General features: G+C 58.5%; 1 protein-coding gene across 1 annotated transcript in view; it reads right to left on the minus strand.

Moving 5' to 3' along the window:
* Nucleotides 1-1,749: 1,749 nt before the first annotated feature.
* Nucleotides 1,750-18,892, minus strand: part of LOC139239417 (serine/threonine-protein kinase D3-like) — a 65,347-nt gene continuing 48,204 nt past the window's right edge. Inside the window, exons 9-18 of the mRNA XM_070868127.1 lie at nucleotides 18,520-18,597; nucleotides 14,548-14,824; nucleotides 14,264-14,292; nucleotides 13,099-13,171; nucleotides 11,834-11,940; nucleotides 11,200-11,361; nucleotides 8,255-8,353; nucleotides 5,596-5,863; nucleotides 5,002-5,087; nucleotides 1,750-1,926 (exon numbers count right to left, since the gene is read on the minus strand). Of these exons, the coding sequence (XP_070724228.1) occupies nucleotides 1,750-1,926; nucleotides 5,002-5,087; nucleotides 5,596-5,863; nucleotides 8,255-8,353; nucleotides 11,200-11,361; nucleotides 11,834-11,940; nucleotides 13,099-13,171; nucleotides 14,264-14,292; nucleotides 14,548-14,824; nucleotides 18,520-18,597 (1,356 nt within the window). The remainder of the gene's footprint in view (nucleotides 1,927-5,001; nucleotides 5,088-5,595; nucleotides 5,864-8,254; nucleotides 8,354-11,199; nucleotides 11,362-11,833; nucleotides 11,941-13,098; nucleotides 13,172-14,263; nucleotides 14,293-14,547; nucleotides 14,825-18,519; nucleotides 18,598-18,892) is intronic.

Genomic DNA, 18,892 nt, shown 5'->3' on the forward strand with positions numbered 1-18,892 from the left:
CAGCTGTACAATTGCTTGTAAAACCCTTTATTGTTCATTGTACAACACACAGACACGGGGAGACGATAAAGTGTGATAAACTCTTCCAGCACCAAGTCCCGGTTTGTCCTCGGGCCGAGCGAAGGGCTCGTCCTTCCGTGCAGCACCAGCTTATCCACCGATTGGGGCTGGCTGATGAGTGGAAGGACCGAGGGGGGCTTGGGAGGGGTCGAGGGAACTCGGATTGCCAGCAGTCTCCAGGCATTGAAGAGTAATCGTCAGGCCCAAACGGAGGGCGCAACAAAAATAAAAAGCAGGATTTTGTCCCTCTTTTGTTGCTTCGTATGGAAAGGATATGTTGAAAATAAAAGGCAATTTGGCCGGGTTGGGGGCAGTTTGTGTGATTTAACCTCCAGGAACATGTCCCGCCCACCTTGGTAACCCAACTTCATCTCTTCCATTGAACATTACAGAACATAAGAATTAGGAACAGGAGTAGGCCATCTAGCCCCTCGAGCCTGCTCCGCCATTCAACAAGATCATGGCTGATCTGGCCGTGGACTCAGCTCCACTTACCCGCCCGCTCCCCGTAACCCTCAACTCCCTTATTGGTTAAAATTATACAGGGCCCTGGTGAGACCACACCTGGAGTATTGTGCACAGTGTCGGTCTCCTTACCTAAGGAAGGATATACTGGCCATAGAGGGAGTGCAGCGAAGGTTCACCAGACTGATTCCTGGGATGGGGGAGATTGTCCTATGAGGAGAGATTGAGCAGACTGGGCCGATATTCTCTGGAGTTTAGAAGAATGAGAGGGGATCCCATTGAAACACACACAATACTTACAGGGCTTGACAGGGTAGATGCAGGGAGGGTGTTTCCCCCCGGGCTGGGGAGTCTAGAACCAGGGCTCACAGTCTCAGGATAAGGGCTCGGCCATTTAGGACGGAGATGAGGAGGAATTTCTTCACTCAGAGGGGGGTGAATCTTTGGAATTCTCTGCCCCAGAGGGCCGTGGGAGGCTCAGTCTTCGAGGCCGAGGTCGGGAGATTTTTGGATATTCAGGGAATCGAGGGATCGGGCGGGAAAGTGGAGTTGAGGTCGAAGGTCAGCCGCGATCTGATTGGATGGCGGAGCAGGCTCGAGGGGCCGATTGGCCGACTCCTGCTCCCGATTGTGATGAAGAGGGAGGGAGGAGGGTAAACAGCAGCGCGGAGCGGGACCCTTCCATTGTTGGCGGCTGCAGGCCGATCCGAGAGGAGTTGGGAACCCTTTGCCGAGCGGGTGATGGACGATGAATGAGTGGCCCAGCTCAGGGAGAGTGTGGAACTGTTCCCGGCGGGTGGGAGATCCCCCTCTCCCCACGTCCCCCCGATCGCCCAATCACCCGTCTCCCCCCGATCGCCCAATCACCCGAACACCCAATCGCCCGTCTCCCCCCGATCGCCCAATCGCCTGTCTCCCCCCGATCACCCAATCGCCCAATCACCCGAACACCCAATCACCCGTCTCCCCCCGATCGCCCAATGACCCAATGACCCAATCACCCAATCACCCAATCACTCGTCTCCCTACGCCCCCCCCCGCCCCCGATCGCCCAATGACCCAATGACCCAATGACCCAATCACCCAATCACCCAATCACCCAATCACTCGTCTCCCTACGCCCACCCCCGCCCCCGATCGCCCAATGACCCAATGACCCAATGACCCAATGACCCAATGACCCAATCACTCGTCTCCCTACGCCCCCCCCCGCCCCCCGATCGCTCAGAGCCCCTCCTCGTCCGTCTCCTCCATGCTGGGCCGGGTGACGAAGTGCAAAGGGTGGTCGAGGCCGTGATCGCTCGCGAATCGCCGCCACCGTGCGTCGTCGCTCTCGTGCGTTATGTAGCGCCGGCCAAACCGCGTCTCAAAGTCCCGCAGGTCCAACCAGGTCCGGTAATCCTGGGACAGCAAGAGATCGAGAGAGCGAGAGAGAGAGAGCGGGAGAGAGAGGGGGAGGGCGAGGAGAGAGAGGGGGAGGGGGGGAGAGAGAGCGGGAGAGAGAGGGGAGGGGGGGAGAGAGAGGGGGAGAGAGAGGGGGAGGGGGGGAGAGAGAGGGGGAGGGGGGAGAGAGAGGGGAGAGAGAGGGGGAGGGGGGGAGAGAGAGGGGGAGAGAGAGGGGGAGGGGGGAGAGAGAGGGGGAGGGGGGAGAGAGAGGGGGAGAGAGAGGGGGAGGGGGGAGAGAGAGGGAGAGAGAGAGGGGAGGGGGGAGAGAGAGGGGGAGAGAGAGGGGGAGGGGGGGAGAGAGAGGGGGAGAGAGAGGGGGAGGGGGGAGAGAGAGGGGCAGAGAGAGTGGGAGAGAGAGGGGGAGGGGGGGAGAGAGAGGGGAAGAGAGAGGGGGAGAGAGAGCGGGAGAGAGAGGGGGAGAGAGAGGGGGAGAGACAGCGGGAGAGAGAGGGGGAGGGCGAGGAGAGAGAGGGGGAGAGAGAGCGGGAGAGAGAGCAGGAGAGAGAGGGGGAGGGGGGAAAGAGAGGGGGAGAGAGAGGGGGAGGGCGAGGAGAGAGAGGGGGAGAGAGAGCGGGAGAGAGAGCAGGAGAGAGAGGGGGAGGGGGAAAGAGAGGGGGAGAGAGAGGGGGAGAGAGAGCGGGAGAGAAAGGGGAGAGAGAGCAGGAGAGAGAGCGGGAGAGAGAGGGGGAGGGGGGGAGAGAGAGCGGGAGAGAAAGGGGGAGAGAAAGGGGGAGAGAAAGGGGGAGGGGGGAGAGAGAGGGGGAGAGAGAGAGCGGGAAAGAGAGGGGGAGGGGGGAGAGAGAGCGGGAGAGAGAGCGGGAGAGAGAGGGGGAGGGGGGGAGAGAGAGGGGGAGAGAGAGCGGGAGAGAGAGGGGGAGGGGGGGAGAGAGAGGGGGAGAGAGAGAGCGGGAGAGAGAGGGGGAGGGGGGAGAGAGAGCGGGAGAGAGAGCGGGAGAGAGAGCGGGAGAGAGAGGGGGAGGGGGGGAGAGAGAGGGGGAGGGGGGGGAGAGAGAGGGGGAGGGGGGGAGAGAGAGGGGGAGAGAGAGGGGGAGGGGGGAGAGAGAGGGGGAGAGAGAGTGGGAGAGAGAGGGGGAGGGGGGGGAGAGAGAGCGGGAGAGAGAGGGGGAGGGGGGGAGAGAGAGGGGGAGGGGGGAGAGAGAGGGGGAGAGAGAAAGCGGGAGAGAGAGCAGGAGAGAGAGAGGGGGAGGGGGGAGAGAGAGGGGGAGAGAGAGCAGGAGAGAGAGGGGGAGGGGGGAGAGAGAGGGGAGAGAGAGAGCAGGAGAGAAAGGGGGAGAGAAAGGGGGAGGGGGAGAGAGAGAGAGCAGGAGAGAGAGCAGGAGAGAGAGGGGGAGGGAGGGGGAGAGAGAGCGGGAGAGAAAGGGGGAGAGAAAGGGGGAGGGGGGAGAGAGAGAGCGGGAGAGAGAGGGGGAGGGGGGGAGAGAGAGGGGGAGGGGGGAGAGAGCGGGAGAGAGAGCGGGAGAGAGAGGGGGAGGGGGGGAGAGAGAGGGGAGAGAGAGAGCGGGAGAGAAAGGGGGAGGGGGGAGAGAGAGGGGGAGAGAGAGCGGGAGAGAGAGCAGGAGAGAAAGGGGAGAGAAAGGGGGAGAGGGGAGAGAGAGGGGGAGAGAGAGAGCGGGAGAGAGAGGGGGAGGGGGGAGAGAGAGGGGGAGGGGGGAGAGAGAGCGGGAGAGAGAGCGAGAGAGGGGGAGAGAGAGCGGGAGAGAGAGCGGGAGAGAAAGGGGGAGAGAAAGGGGGAGGGGAGAGAGAGGGGGAGAAAGAGAACGGGAGAGAAAGGGGGAGGGCGGGGGAGAGAGGGGGAGAGAGAGGGGGAGAGAGAGGGGGAGAGAGAGCGGGAGAGAAAGGGGAGGGGGGAGAGAGAGGGGGAGAGAGAGCGGGAGAGAGAGAGCGGGAGAGAGAGGGGGAGGGGGTGAGAGAGAGGGGGAGAGAGAGAGCGGGAGAGAGAGCGAGCGGGAGAGAAAGGGGGAGGGGGGGGGAGAGAGAGAGGGCGGGAGAGAGAGCGGGAGAGAAAGGGGGAGAGAAAAGGGGAGAGAAAGGGGGAGGGGGGAGAGAGAGGGGGAGAGAGAGAGCGGGAGAGAGAGTGGGAGAGAAAGGGGGAGGGCGGGGAGAGAGAGTGAGAGGGGGGGAGAGAGAGGGGGAGAGAGAGGGAGAGAGAACGGGAGAGAGAGAGCGGGAGAGAGAGAGCGGGAGAGAGAGAGCGAGAGCGGGAGAGAAAGGTGGGGGGAGAGAGAGGGGAGTGAGAGCGGGAGAGAGAGGGGAGAGAAAGGGGAAGGGGGAGAGAGAGGGGAGAGAGAGCGGGAGAGAAAGGGGGAGAGAAAGGGGGAGGGGGAGAGAGAGGGGAGAGAGCGGGAGAGAGAGCGGGAGAGAGAGCGGGAGAAAGAGCGAGCGGGAGAGAGAGGGGGAAGGGGGGAGAGAGAGGGGGAGAGACAGCGGGAGGGGGGGAGAGAGAGGGGGAGAGAGCGAGAGAGAAAGAGCGAGAGAGCGCGAGCGGGAGGGAGAGTGAGCGGGAGAGAGAGGGGGAGGGGGTGGGAGAGAGGGGAGAGAGAGAGAGAGAGAGAGCGGGAGAGAGGAGGGGGGAAGAGAGGGGGAGAGAGAGGGGGGAGAGAGAGGGGAGAGAAAGGGGGGAGAGAGGGGGGAGAGAGGGGGAGAGAGAGAGAGGGGGAGAGAAAGGGGGGAGAGAGGGGGGGAGAGATGGGGGGAAGATACAGGGAGAGACAGAGAAAGAGAGACAGAGAGAAAGAGAAAGAGATAGAGACAGAGACAGAGAGAGAGAGAGAGATGCGGGGGACAGAGAATGAGATTGACAAGTTAGTTAATTCTCTTTTGTTCTGCAACGACACTGTGGAATAAGAGTGTGGTGCGGACAGTTTTAGATCCGAGGCGTTGTGTGTCAGTGAGAGCAGAGGGTCCCAGTCAGCGAGTGGGTCCCTGTATACTGTGCACTGAGCGAACAGCCTCTGTACTCTCGGCGAGGGTGGGCTGAGGGTGTCTGTGGGGTCGCGGACTGTGACCTACCTGTAGCCAGGTGTGACTGAGAGCTTTGTCCACGCTGTATCGCTTCCGGATCTTGACCTGCAGCAGGCTATTGATCAGCTCAACCGCTGCAAACACAGAGAGAGGGAGGGAGAGAGAGTCAGGAACCAGATATAGGGCGATGGTCCCTCAGAATGCCCTCCGACAGTGCGGCGCTCCCTCAGTACTGCCCCTCCGACAGTGCGGCGCTCCCTCAGTACTGTCCCTCCGACAGTGCGGCGCTCCCTCAGTACTGCCTCTCCGACAGTGCGGCGCTCCCTCAGTACTGCCCCTCCGACAGTGCGGCGCTCCCTCAGTACCGTCCCTCCGACAGTGCGGCGCTCCCTCAGTACCGCCCCTCCGACAGTGCCACGCTCCCTCAGTACTGCCCCTCCGACAGTGCGGTGCTCCCTCAGTACTGCCTCTCCGACAGTGCGGCGCTCCCTCAGTACTGCCCCTCCGACAGTGCGGCGCTCCCTCAGTACTGCCCCTCCGACAGTGCGGCGCTCCCTCAGTACTGCCCCTCCGACAGTGCGGCGCTCCCTCAGTACTGCCCCTCCGACAGTGCGGCGCTCCCTCAGTACTGCCCCCACCTACCCCCAGGCGAGATGTCCCTCCAGGGGTTGGCCGGGTACATGAAGTCAGCGTTCTGGATCTGGTCGTTGATGTCCTCGTCCTCATTGAAAGGGAACGTGCCACTCAGGCTGACATACACGATGACCCCCACGGACCACATGTCCAGTGAGCGGTTATAGCCCTTACTGCGCAGCACCTCGGGGGCGAGATAGGCCGGAGTCCCCACCACCGATCGCCGGAAGGACTTCTCCCCGATGATCCGCGCAAAGCCAAAGTCACAGAGCTTGACCTGTGGGGGGAGGGCAGAGGGCAAAGGTCAAAGTGTCACAGCATGTCACTGCGATGACAGAACATAAGAATTAGGAACAGGAGGAGGCCATTCAGCCCCTCGAGCCTGTTACACAGGAACAGGAGGAGACCATTCAGCCCCTCGAGCCTGTTACATTAGGAACAGGAGGAGGCCATTCAGCCCCTTGAGCCCGTTACATTAGGAACAGGAGGAGGCCATTCAGCCCCTCGAGCCTGTTACATTAGGAACAGGAGGAGGCCATTCAGCCCCTCGAGCCTGTTACATTAGGAACAGGAGGAGGCCGTTCAGCCCCTCGAGCCTGTTACACAGGAACAGGAGGAGGCCATTCAGCCCCTCGAGCCTGTTACATTAGGAACAGGAGGAGGCCATTCAGTCCCTCGAGCCTGTTACATTAGGAACAGGAGGAGTTCATTCAGCCCATCGAACTTGTTACATTAAGAACAGGAGGAGGCTATTCAGTCCCTCGAGCCTGTTACATTAGGAACAGGAGGAGGCCATTCAGCCCCTTGAGCCTGTTACATTAGGAACAGAAGGAGGCCATTCAGCCCCTCGAGCCTGTTACATTAGGAACAGGTGGAGGCCATTCAGCCCCTCGAGCCTGTTACATTAGGAACAGGAGGAGGCCATTCAGCCCCTCGAGCCCGTTACATTAGGAACAGGAGGAGGCCATTCAGCCCCTCGAGCCTGTTACATTAGGAACAGGAGGAGGCCATTCAGCCCCTCGAGCCTGTTACATTAGGAACAGGAGGAGACCATTCAGCCCCTCGAGCCTGTTACATTAGAAACAGGAGACCATTCAGCCCCTCGAGCCTGTTACATTAGGAACAGGAGGAGGCCATTCAGTCCCTCGAGCCTGTTACATTAGGAACAGGAGGAGGCCCATTCAGCCCCTCGAGCCTGTTACATTAGGAACAGGAGGAGGCCATTCAGCCCCTCGAGCCTGTTACATTAGGAACAGGAGGAGGCCATTCAGCCCCTCGAGCCTGTTACATTAGGAACAGGTGGAGGCCATTCAGCCCCTCGAGCCTGTTACATTAGGAACAGGAGGAGGCCATTCAGCCCCTCGAGCCTGTTACATTAGGAACAGGAGGAGGCCATTCAGCCCCTCGAGCCCGTTACATTAGGAACAGGAGGAGGCCATTCAGCCCCTCGAGCCTATTACATTAGAAACAGGAGACCATTCAGCCCCTCGAGCCTGTTACATTAGGAACAGGAGGAGACCATTCAGCCCCTTGAGCCTGTTACATTAGAAACAGGAGGAGGCCATTCAGCCCCTCGAGCCTGTTACATTAGGAACAGGAGGAGGCCATTCAGCCCCTCGAGCCTGTTACATTAGAAATAGGAGACCATTCAGCCCCTCGAGCCTGTTACATTAGGAACAGGAGGAGACCATTCAGCCCCTCAAGCCTGTTACATTAGGAACAGGAGGAGGCCATTCAGCCCCTCGAGCCTGTTACATTAGGAACAGGAGGAGGCTCATTCAGCCCCTCGAGCCTGTTACATTAGGAACAGGAGGAGGCCATTCAGCCCCTCGAGCCTGTTACATTAGGAACAGGAGGAGGCCATTCAGCCCCTCGAGCCTGTTACATTAGGAACAGGAAGAGGCCATTCAGCCCCTCGAGCCTGTTACATTAGAAACAGGAGGAGGCCATTCAGCCCCTCGAGCCTGTTACATTAGGAACAGGAAGAGGCCATTCAGCCCCTCGAGCCTGTTACATTAGAAACAGGAGGAGGCCATTCAGTCCCTCGAGCCTGTTACATTAGAAACAGGAAGAGGCCATTCAGCCCCTCGAGCCTGTTATATTAGAAACAGGAGGAGACCATTCAGTCCCTCAATGAGCTCCACCAGGTCCCACATGAAACAGCAGAAACACATCGCCTGCCCTGCTAGCTCTAATGTATTTAATTAATTACAGTTTTAAGTTTGGGTTTTAATCCCAGCTTTTAATTCAAACCGATGCCCCAGAAAAGCCCTGTAGGTTACGGCACTTCAGGTGCACATCCAAGTACTGTTTAAATGTGGTGAGGGTTTCTGCCTCTACCACCCTTTCAGGCCGTGAGTTCCGCCCCAGACCCCCACCACCCTCTGGGTGAAGACATTTCCCCTCAAACCCCCTCTAAACCTCCCCCCAATTACTTTAAATCTCTGCCCCCTGGTTGTTGACCCCTCTGCCCAGGGAAACAGGTCCGTCCTATCCACTCTATCCAGGCCCCTCATCATTTTATACACCTCAATCAGCTCTCCCCTCAGCCTCCTCCGTTCTCGGGCAAGCAACCCCCGCGAGTTAGAACCTCGGAGTTCTGGGCCCATTGCTCCAGGCTTCAAGGTGCTTCAAGGTCGCGCCATTAACACGGTCAGTGACCTCTGACCTGGGGGAAGGGCTCTGCCGATGCCAGGAGTACGTTCTCGGGCTTCAGGTCGCAGTGGACGATGTTCTTGAAGTGGAGGTGGCGAAGGGCCTCCAGTATCTGGAAGGAGTGAGAGAAACAGAGAGTGAGCGAGGGAGCGAGAGAGAGAGAGAGAGAGAGAGAGAGACTCGGTACAATTTCCCATCACCTCCGCCTCTCCCCGCAGCGATACATCCCGCTCCCGAGGGGCCAGAGGTGTCTGTCTCAGTAGTTACACCCTGCCTTGTTGGTCAACCCTCCCGTGGTGACGGACCAAAGGCCACGTCGGAGACGCACTCTCCTGCGCGCTTGCCCACGAGTTCGTCGAGCTGTTTGTTCTGCGCGGAGGAGATTCCTGTACGGGCTGCTCTCGCACGCTCTCCATCTGCTTCCGTCGTCCGGACACGCCATGCTGCACCAACGTGCCGTCCGCAGGAGACGGGGAGTCCCCAATGGGGGGGCTCTCTCTCGACGCAGGGAATCTCCTCCCGTTATCCACGGGTAACTTGGCCTGGTCTACAGGGCTGTAGTGATACCCGCCCTCCTGTATGGCTTAGAGACACGGACCGTGTACAGTAGACACCTCACCCCCAGCACCCAGCTCATGGTCTACAGGGCTGTAGTGATACCCGCCCTCCTGTATGGCTTAGAGACACGGACCGTGTACAGTAGACACCTCACCCCCAGCACCCAGCTCATGGTCTACAGGGCTGTAGTGATACACGCCCTCCTGTATGGCTTAGAGACACGGACCATGTACAGTAGACACCTCACCCCCAGCACCCAGCTCATGGTCTACAGGGCTGTAGTGATACCCGCCCTCCTGTATGGCTCAGAGACATGGACCATGTACAGTGGACACCTCAAGTCGCTGGAGAAATACCACCAACGATGTCTCCGCAAGATCCTGCAAATCCCCCGGGAGGACAGACGCACCAACGTTAGCGTCCTCGACCAGGCCCAACATCCCCAGCATCGAAGCACTGACCACACTCGACCAGCTCCGCTGGGCAGGGCCACATTGTCCGCATGTTCCCCCCGACACGAGACTCCCCAAAGCAAGCGCTCTACTCGGAACTCCTTCACGGCAAACGAGCCAAAGGTGGGCAGAGGAAACGTTACAGGGACCACCCTCAAAGCCTCCCTGATAAAGTGCAACATCCCCACCGACACCTGGGAGTCCCTGGGCCCAAAGACCAGTCCGCCCCTAAGTGGAGGGAGTGCATCCGGGAGGGCGCTGAGCACCTCGAGTCTCGTCGCCGAGAGCGTGCAGAAACCAAGCGCAGGCAGCGGAAGGAGCGTGCGGCAAACCAGTCCCACCCTCCCCTTCCCTCAACCACTGTCTGTCCCACCCTCCCCTTCCCTCAACCACTGTCTGTCCCACCTGTGACAGGGACTGTGGTTCTCGTATTGGACTGTTCAGCCACCTAAGGACTCGTGTTAAGAGTGGAAGCAAGTCTTCCTCGATTCCGAGGGACGGCCTATGATGATGATGGTGCACGGGGCAGTCCCGTGCAATCGGTTTTTAAGTCGGTTCACGGGCTCCCGGGCCGCCTGCAATTTCTGCGGTCTGGAGGAGTCCGTGTTCCATGTGTATGTTCAGTGTGTGAGGTTGCAGCCCCTCTTCCATTATTTGAAGGGGCTGCTCCTCAAATTCTGGTTGTACGCTCCTGATCTTTGGGCACCCTGTGCGGAGGGGAGCGGGCAGGTCCGAGGGCCTCCTCGTAGGACTGCTCCTGGGCCTGGCCAAGGGGGAGCCATCAGCCGGTCCAGGCAGCGGGCGGTCGAGGGGGTCGTTCAGGCCCGACTGCCTGCCTCTCTTCCGCGGTTACATCCTGAGCCAGGGTGTCCCTGGAGATGGAGCACGCGGTGTCCACCGGTACGCTCGCGGCCTTCCGCGAGAGGTGGGCGCCGGAGGGACTGGAGTGCATCATCACCCCCGGCAACAGAATTTTAATTTGATTTGGCACGGTTCTAAGTTGACTTGTAAATGTGTGCATTTTTCTACCCTTACTAAATGGAGACGCTTTAAATTCTATTAAAAATAGCTGTACAGCTGTTGAGCTGGGAGGGGCTTAGCCAGTCACATGATGGTCACAAGACTCAATAAAACCCCGGCCAGTTGAGTTCGGGGGATCCACGATGGGGCAGGTGGTTGTGAGCCTGGTGGATCAACTGGTAGTGTGTCGTGTGATTGTTAAACCTTTTGCTCATAAACCAACTGGTTCTTAATGGCGACGTGTTGCTATGAATTCTTCGGGAAAGAACCCATGAAGCAAATAGATTGCCGTTTCGATCAGCCTTGCGGAGGTGGTGGTGATTATGCTGCACAAGAACACAAGGGTTAGCAGCAGGAGTAAGAATCAGGAGTCGGCCATTCGGCCCCTCGAGCCTGCTCCGCCATCCAATCAGATCAGGGCTGAAATTTGACACCCAACTCCACTTTCCCCGCCCGATCCCTCGATTCCAAAAATCTTATCGCTCTCGGCCTTGAACACCCTCAACGACGGTCTGGGGCAGAGAGTTCCAGAGATTCACCCCGCCCTCCGAATGAAGAAATTCCTCCTCATCTCAGTCCACACGGAAAAGAAACATCAGCCTTGGGGTTGTGGGGGGGTCGGGGGGGAGAGGTGGGGAAAGAGGGGTCTCCGGCTCCCCCAATCAGCAAGACCCGCAACCCGCCGAACGAGCCGGAAGGCGGGGTATGCGAGATCGAGCCGCGATGCCTCCCTCGGCCGAATAGCCGGGTTGATAGCGCAGCTCGGGCAGTCCCACAGCCCAACCCCCTCGCCCCTCTCCCCTCCGGAGCCTCCCCCCTCTGACACACGCACACACAACCACCCCCCCCCCCCACCCCGATCCCCAGCCACCCCCGACCCCCACACCTCCGACCCCTGACCCACACCCATGGGAGCCACCCTTCGTACCTGGGTGGTGAGGAACTTGGCGAGTCTCTCCGGCAGCCGGCTGTTCTCACTGGACAGGATCATCTCCAACATGTCGCCGTGCAGCTTCTCCATCACCACAAACACCCGCTCCCCCGTCTCAAACATGGCGTCCACGTTCACCACCCCCGCGTGTCGCAGGTTCTGCACACACACAGACAAGGTACAGCACGGGGTTAGATACAGAGTAAAGCTCCCGCTACACTGTCCCATCAAACACTCCCAGGGCAGGTACAGGGGGTTAGATACAGAGTAAAGCTCCCTCTACACTGTCTCATCAAACACTCCCAGGGCAGGTACAACACGGGGTTAGATACAGAGTAAAGCTCCCTCTACACTGTCCCATCAAACACTCCCAGGGCAGGTACAGCATGGGGTTAGATACAGAGTAAAGCTCCCTCTACACTGTCCCATCAAACACTCCCAGGGCAGGTACAGGGGGTTAGATACAGAGTAAAGCTCCCTCTACACTGTCCCATCAAACACTCCCAGGGCAGGTACAGGGGGTTAGATACAGAGTAAAGCTCCCTCTACACTGTCCCATCAAACACTCCCAGGGCAGGTACAGGGGGTTAGATACAGAGGAGGACGGGATCCCATTCCCCGGGGCTCCTACCTGCAAGATGGCCACTTCATTTCGTAACTGGCTCTCCTGTTTGGTGGGGAATCGCAACTTGTCAATGACTTTGATCGCCACATCCTGGCCCGTCTTCCTGTGTTTCCCTGGGGAGCGGCGGGAAAATCCGTTAATACTATCCAACAGAACCCCCCACTCCCTCAGTACTGCCCCTCCGACAGGGCGGCACTCCCTCGGTACTGCCCCTCCGACAGCGCGGCACTCCCTCAGTACTGCCCCTCCGACAGTGCGGCGCTCCCTCAGTACTGCCCCTCCGACAGTGCGGCTCTCCCTCAGTACTGCCCCTCCGACAGTGCGGCGCTCCCTCAGTACCGCCCCTCCGACAGTGCGCCGCTCCCTCAGTACTGCCCCTCCGACAGTGCGGCGCTCCCTCAGTACTGCCCCTCCGACAGTGCGGCACTCCCTCAGTACTGCCCCTCCGACAGTGCGGTGCTCCCTCAGTACCGCCCCTCCGACAGTGCGCCGCTCCCTCAGTACTGCCCCTCCGACAGTGCGGCACTCCCTCAGTACTGCCCCTCCGACAGTGCGGCGCTCCCTCAGTACCGCCCCTCCGACAGTGCGGGGCTCCCTCAGTACTGCCCCTCCGACAGTGCGGCGCTCCCTCAGTACTGCCCCTCCGACAGTGCGGCACTCCCTCAGTACTGCCCCTCCGACAGTGCGGCGCTCCCTCAGTACCGCCCCTCCGACAGTGCGGCACTCCCTCAGTACTGCCCCTCCGACAGTGCGGCACTCCCTCAGTACCGCCCCTCCGACAGTGCGGCACTCCCTCAGTACCGCCCCTCCGACAGTGCGGCGCTCCCTCAGTACTGCCCCTCCGACAGTGCGGCGCTCCCTCAGTACTGCCCCTCCGACAGTGCGGCACTCCCTCAGTACTGCCCCTCCGACAGTGCGGCACTCCCTCAGTACTGCCCCTCCGACAGTGCAACGCTCCCTCAGTACCGCCCCTCCGACAGTGCTGAGGAACAGAACATCAGGCAGATGTCCCGCTGGTTGTCCGGCCCTGTGACGCTCCCAGGAATGTGCCTCTGTGGGGTGATTGATGAAGAGCAGCTCGGAACGTCAATGGGAGCAGAATCCGCTTCGGTAGTAATGCCACCCATGGTTGAATGATGAGGCGATGCTCACTGCCCGGGCACAGGAGCCTAGACCAAGCCGCTGGGGCCAGGTGCTCAAGGGCAGTCAGCGCCCCCCCACCTCCCCGCAGTGAGACTCAGCGCCTTCAACATCGATCTCGGTTTCCTCACCTCCGTAAACAACTCCAAACTGTCCCGATCCCAGCACCTCATCGGGGAATATCTGATAAACAACACTGATATCCTGGAACAGGCAAAGTGAGAGTGTTAGAGCAGGGCAGCATCAGGGAGGGAGGAGAGTGAGGGGGAGAGAGAGAGACAGGGAGACAGAAAGAACGGGGGTGGGGGGAGAAAGCCGGTCAGGGGGGGGTTGGGGGAGAGCGAGAGGAGGGGCGGAGCGAGCCAGAGAGAGGGGGGCGGGGAAGAGAGCCAGAGAGCGGGGGTGGGAGAGAGCGAGAGCCGGGGGGGGAGAGCGAGTGGGGGGGGGGGGGGGGGGAGAGAGCGAGAGAGGGGGGGGAGAGCGAGTGGGGGGGGGGGGGGGGGGAGAGAGCGAGAGCCGGGGGGGAGAGCGAGTGGGGGGGGGGGGGGGGGGGAGAGAGCGAGAGCCGGGGGGAGAGCGAGTGGGGAGAGGGGGGGGAGAGAGCGAGAGAGGGGGGGGAGAGTGCGAGAGGGGGAGGGGGGAGAGCGAGAGGGGAGGGGGAGGGAGGGGGAGGGGGAGAGAGCAAGGGTGGGGGAGAGCGAGAAGCGGGGACAGGGTGGGGGGGGGGAAAGAGAGCGATGGCGGGGGGGGGGGGAGAGAGAGCGAGAGAGGGGGGAGAGTGCGAGAACGGGGGCGGGGTGAGGGGAGAGAGCGGGGGGGTGGGGGGAGGAGAGTGAGAGAGGAGGGGGGGTGGGGAGAGAGCCAGGGTGGGGGGGAGAGAGTGAGCGATGGGGGGTGGGGGAGAGAGCGAGCGAGTGGGGAGGGGGGAAGAGAGCCAGAGAGGGGGGGGAGAGAGCGCGAGAGAGAGGCGGGGGGGTGAAAGAGTGAGCAAAGAGCCACAGATGTACTGAGTGGGGTGAGTAATGGCAAATACACGAGTGACAACCCCCCTCACTCACGCACCCCTCCCCCCGCACACCCCTCCCCCCCACACCTCTCCCCCTCACCCCTGCACACCCCTCCCCCCCACACACACACACCCCCTCCCCCCACACCCCCCTCCCTCCCCCCCACACACACACCCCCCCTCCCCCCCACACCCCCCCCTCCCCCTCACACCCCCCCCCCTTCCCCCTCACACACACAATCTAGTCAGCCCACGTGTCTGTCCCCGGAGATGGGAGCTCGGAGACGTACCGTGTTTCCCTGCGGGGGACAGCTGGAGTCTGGGGCGGTGGGGAGAGAGAGAGAGAGAGACGTTAGTTATCGGTCACCTTTCTGATTATCCACCCCAAAAAATCCCACCCTCGTCGCCAATCTGAGATATCTTTACAGACGCGCGCGCACAAGATGGCCCCCAACGGAACCGCGATCACATGACCCGTGCCACATGATCTTTTATTGTTATTACATCGGTTGTCCACTGGGCGGCGCAGCGCGCACACGTCAAACCCACCTCCCTCCACGCGGGGGGTACTCACCCGGTTCCGGCCTGCCCCCTGCCCGGGCGCTCAGGCTGGGCTGCGGGGTGACGGGCATCAAGGCCTGGCGGATGGCCCTCTCCCAGGCCCGGGCGTTGGCGGAGGCCGGGCCTAGCCCCGGCAGGCTCTGCCCCCCCGGGGCCTGGGGCGGGCTCTCGCCCACGTAGTACGTGTGGGAGTCGGTGACCAGCTCGAAGCAGTGAGGGGCGTTGCCGGGGGGCTGGTCGGGGGGCTCGTGGGCCGACTGGACCCGGAGGATCTCGGAGAGCGGGAATTCCTGCGGAGACAGAGAGAGGGGAGCTGGAGGATGGTCATTCAGAAGGATTTGCACAGTTCACGAGCAAAAAACGGTCCCACCACACCACTCGGCTTCCAATGGTGCAGCGACACGCGCTGTACAAACTGAAACACGTCAAAGCAAATGTTTTCAAAGCAACGACAGTTGCCATTGCATAGAAACCGAGAAACATAGAAAATAGGAGCAGTAGTCGGCCATTCGGCCCCTCGAGCCTGCACCGTCAGGCAATATGACACTAAGTTGGGTGGCAGTGTGAGCTGCGAGGAGGATGCTATGAGGCTGCAGAGTGACTTGGATAGGTTAGGTGAGTGGGCAAATGCATGGCAGATGAAGTATAATGTGGATAAATGTGAGGTTATCCACTTTGGTGGTAAAAACAGAGAGACAGACTATTATCTGAATGGTGACAGATTAAGAAAAGGGGAGGTGCAAAGAGACCTGGGTGTCATGGTACATCAGTCATTGAAGGTTGGCATGCAGGTACAGCAGGCGGTTAAGAAAGCAAATGGCATGTTGGCCTTCATAGCGAGGGGATTTGAGTACAGGGGCAGGGAGGTGTTGCTACAGTTGTACAGGGCCTTGGTGAGGCCACACCTGGAGTATTGTGTACAGTTTTGGTCTCCTAACTTGAGGAAGGACGTTCTTGCTATTGAGGGAGTGCAGCGAAGGTTCACCAGACTGATTCCCGGGATGGCGGGACTGACCTATCAAGAAAGACTGGATCAACTGGGCTTGTATTCACTGGAGTTCAGAAGAATGAGAGGGGACCTCATAGAAACGTTTAAAATTCTGACGGGTTTAGACAGGTTAGATGCAGGAAGAATGTTCCCAATGTTGGGGAAGTCCAGAACCAGGGGTCACAGTCTAAGGATAAGGGGTAAGCCATTTAGGACCGAGATGAGGAGAAACTTCTTCACCCAGAGAGTGGTGAACCTGTGGAATTCTCTACCACAGAAAGTTGTTGAGGCCAATTCACTAAATATATTCAAAAAGGAGTTAGATGAGGTCCTTACTACTCGGGGGATCAAGGGGTATGGCGAGAAAGCAGGAATGGGGTACGGAAGTTGAATGTTCAGCCATGAACTCATTGAATGGCGGTGCAGGCTAGAAGGGCCGAATGGCCTACTCCTGCACCTATTTTCTATGTTTCTATGTTTCTATGATCATGGCTGATCCTCTATCTCAACACCATATTCCCACTTTCTCCCCCATACCCCTTGATGCCTTTTGTGTCTAGAAATCTATCTCTCTCCCTCTTAAATATATTCAGTGACTTGGCCTCCACAGCCTTCTGTGGTAGAGAATTCCACAGGTTCGCCACCCTCCGAGTCAAAACATCTCGCTCCTAAATTTCCGACCCCGTATCCTGAGACTGTGACCCCCTTGTTCTAGACTTCCCAGCCCCGGGGGCAAACATCCTCCCTGCATCCAGTCTGTCCAACCCCGTCAGAATTGTATACCTTTCAATGAGATCCCCTCTCATTCTTCTAAACTCCAGTGAATACAGGCCCAGTCGACCCGATCTCTCCTCATACGACAGTCCTGCCCTCCCAGGAATCAGTCTGGTGAACCTTCGCTGCACTCCCTCTATGGCCTGTATATCCTTCCTTAGGTCAGGAGACCAAAACTGTGCACAATACTCCAGGTGCGGTCTCACCAAGGCCCCGTATAACTGGAGTAAGACATCCTTGCTTCTGTACTCAAACCCTCTTGCAATGAAGGCCATCATACCATTTGCCCCTAACTGCTTGCTGCACCATGTTTGTTTGCAATGACTGGTGTTCAAGGACACCCAGGTCCCTCTGTACATCGACACTTCCCAAACCATCACCATTTAAATAATACTCCGTCCTTATGTTTTTCCTACCAAAGTGGATAACTTCACATTTATCCACATTATACTGCATCTGCCATGTGTTTGCCCACTCACTCAACCTATCTAAATCGCCTTGCAGCGTCATTGCATCCTCCTCACAACTCACAATCCCACCTAGTTTTGTGTCGTCAGCAAACTTGGAAATATTACATTTGGTTCCCTCATCCAAATCATTTATATATATTGTGCATAGCTGGGGCCCCAGCACTGATCCCTGTGGTACCCCACTAGTCACTGCCCGCCACCCCGAGAAAGACCCGTTTATTCCTACTCTCTGTTTCCTGTCAGCTGCAAATTGGCTAGTTTTCTAATTACGTATCGTAATACTCCTCACACAACTACTGGCAGAACACCAGCAGAGTTGTTTCTCAAACGACAGCCATGACCCAGGTTCTCGTTGTTAAAAACCAAACTTGGCACAGTCAGTGAAAGAGAAACAATTAAGACAGAAAGAGAATCATGAGAGCGTTCAAATGGAAATCAAGGGCATCCCTGGGAGAAAAACTTTCCTCAGGATCAGCCTAGAATGAGCCTAAGTTCGACACCATGTTTGCAAGGTTCTGTTTGAGAGCGAGGATATCCCCTTGAAACAGGAAACAAGCGGTTAAGCTTGATTTGTAAATGTGGCAAAATAAGGCCATATCTTTTGTTATGTATAACCATGCAAGTTATGTATGATGATTGTTTGTTAAAATTACTTCTTCATTAAGGAGGGAGAAGTGTAATACCGTTCCACCTAGTGGACTACTGCTCCACCTGGTGGACTACTGTGGTAATGCGGCCATTGCTGTATGTAATAAAGAGGTCAGGTCACCTGACGGGGTCCTGTGTTGAAGCCATCTTGTGAAGTCCTGCGTGTTTGTGAGGTGATAAGTAATGTATCAGAGTCAGGAGCAAATGGTCAAGTAGCCCGGCGAACGCCCAAGGCTGTAACATCAGGGCTCTCTCCTCATGGCCCTCGTACCTCGATAGGGCAGGTTGAGAAAGTGGTTATAAAAGCCGACGGGATCCTGGGCTTTGCATGTGAAGGCCTTGGCGAGGGTGAGGAGGAGACAGACCAGAACGGTCCCGGGGATGAGGGACTGTAGTCACGTGGAGAAGCCGGGGGTGTTCTCCTGGGAGCAGAGAAGGTTGAGAGGAGATTTGATCGAGGTGTTCAAAATCATGAGGGGACTGGACAGAGTAGAGAGAGAGAGACTGTTCCCATTGGTGGAAGGGTGGAGAACCAGAGGACACAGACTGAAGGCGATTGGCAGAAGAACCAAAGGCGACTCGAGTGGTTTTTACGCAGCGAGTGGTTAGGATCTGGAGTGCGCTGCCCGAGAGGGTGGTGGAGGCAGACTCAAGCCTGGCTTTCAAACGGGAGTTGGATAAGTTCCTGAAGGAGAAATGTGCAGGGTTACGGGGACAGGGCGGGGGAGGGGGACGGGCTGAAATGCTCTTGCAGAGAGCCAGCAGGGACTCGATGGGCCGAATGGCCTCTGTGCTATAACCGTGCCGTGATTCTATGGCGCGTGGAGTGCGGGAACGAACACACTGGACCCGGGCTCCAACATGACGCTGGGGTTGCCCCAAGTGCCCTGGGCTTTGGGGAACATGGCAAGGAAATCAGCCAGCGACACTTGTTGGAATGCGCGGTTGTAAGCATGCGGGTGTGCGCGGGTTTCAGCGTGCGGGTGTGCGAATGCGTGTAGGGGGGGAGGGGGGGCGTATGGGGGCTTGCGGGAATGCGCGCCCAGCCCGTGTCCCGATCCCCTTTCACCCTGCGGAGTTTAATAACCCGACGATGCGCGCTGACCTTGTAGAACTTGGTGCCGATTTCATTCTGGAAGAGCGTGATACACTTGCTGTCCAGTCGCCAGTAATGTCGCTTCCTCTGTCACAGGGCGAGGAACACAATCAAAGCTTGCTTCCCGTCACAAAACAAATAGCAACTCCCCACACTGACACACCGAGACCCTTACCCTGAATAAACAGTGACTCTGTACAGTTAGTGAGTGACCCTTACCCTGAATAAACACTGACTCTGTACAGTTAGTGAGTGACCCTTACCCTGAATAAACAGTGACTCTGTACAGTTAGTGAGTGACCCTTACTCTGAATAAACACTGACTCTGTACAGTTAGTGAGTGACCCTTACCCTGAATAAACAGTGACTCTGTACAGTTAGT

The sequence above is a fragment of the Pristiophorus japonicus genome, chromosome 27, assembly GCF_044704955.1.
Source record: "Pristiophorus japonicus isolate sPriJap1 chromosome 27, sPriJap1.hap1, whole genome shotgun sequence".
Lineage (NCBI taxonomy): Eukaryota > Metazoa > Chordata > Chondrichthyes > Pristiophoridae > Pristiophorus > Pristiophorus japonicus.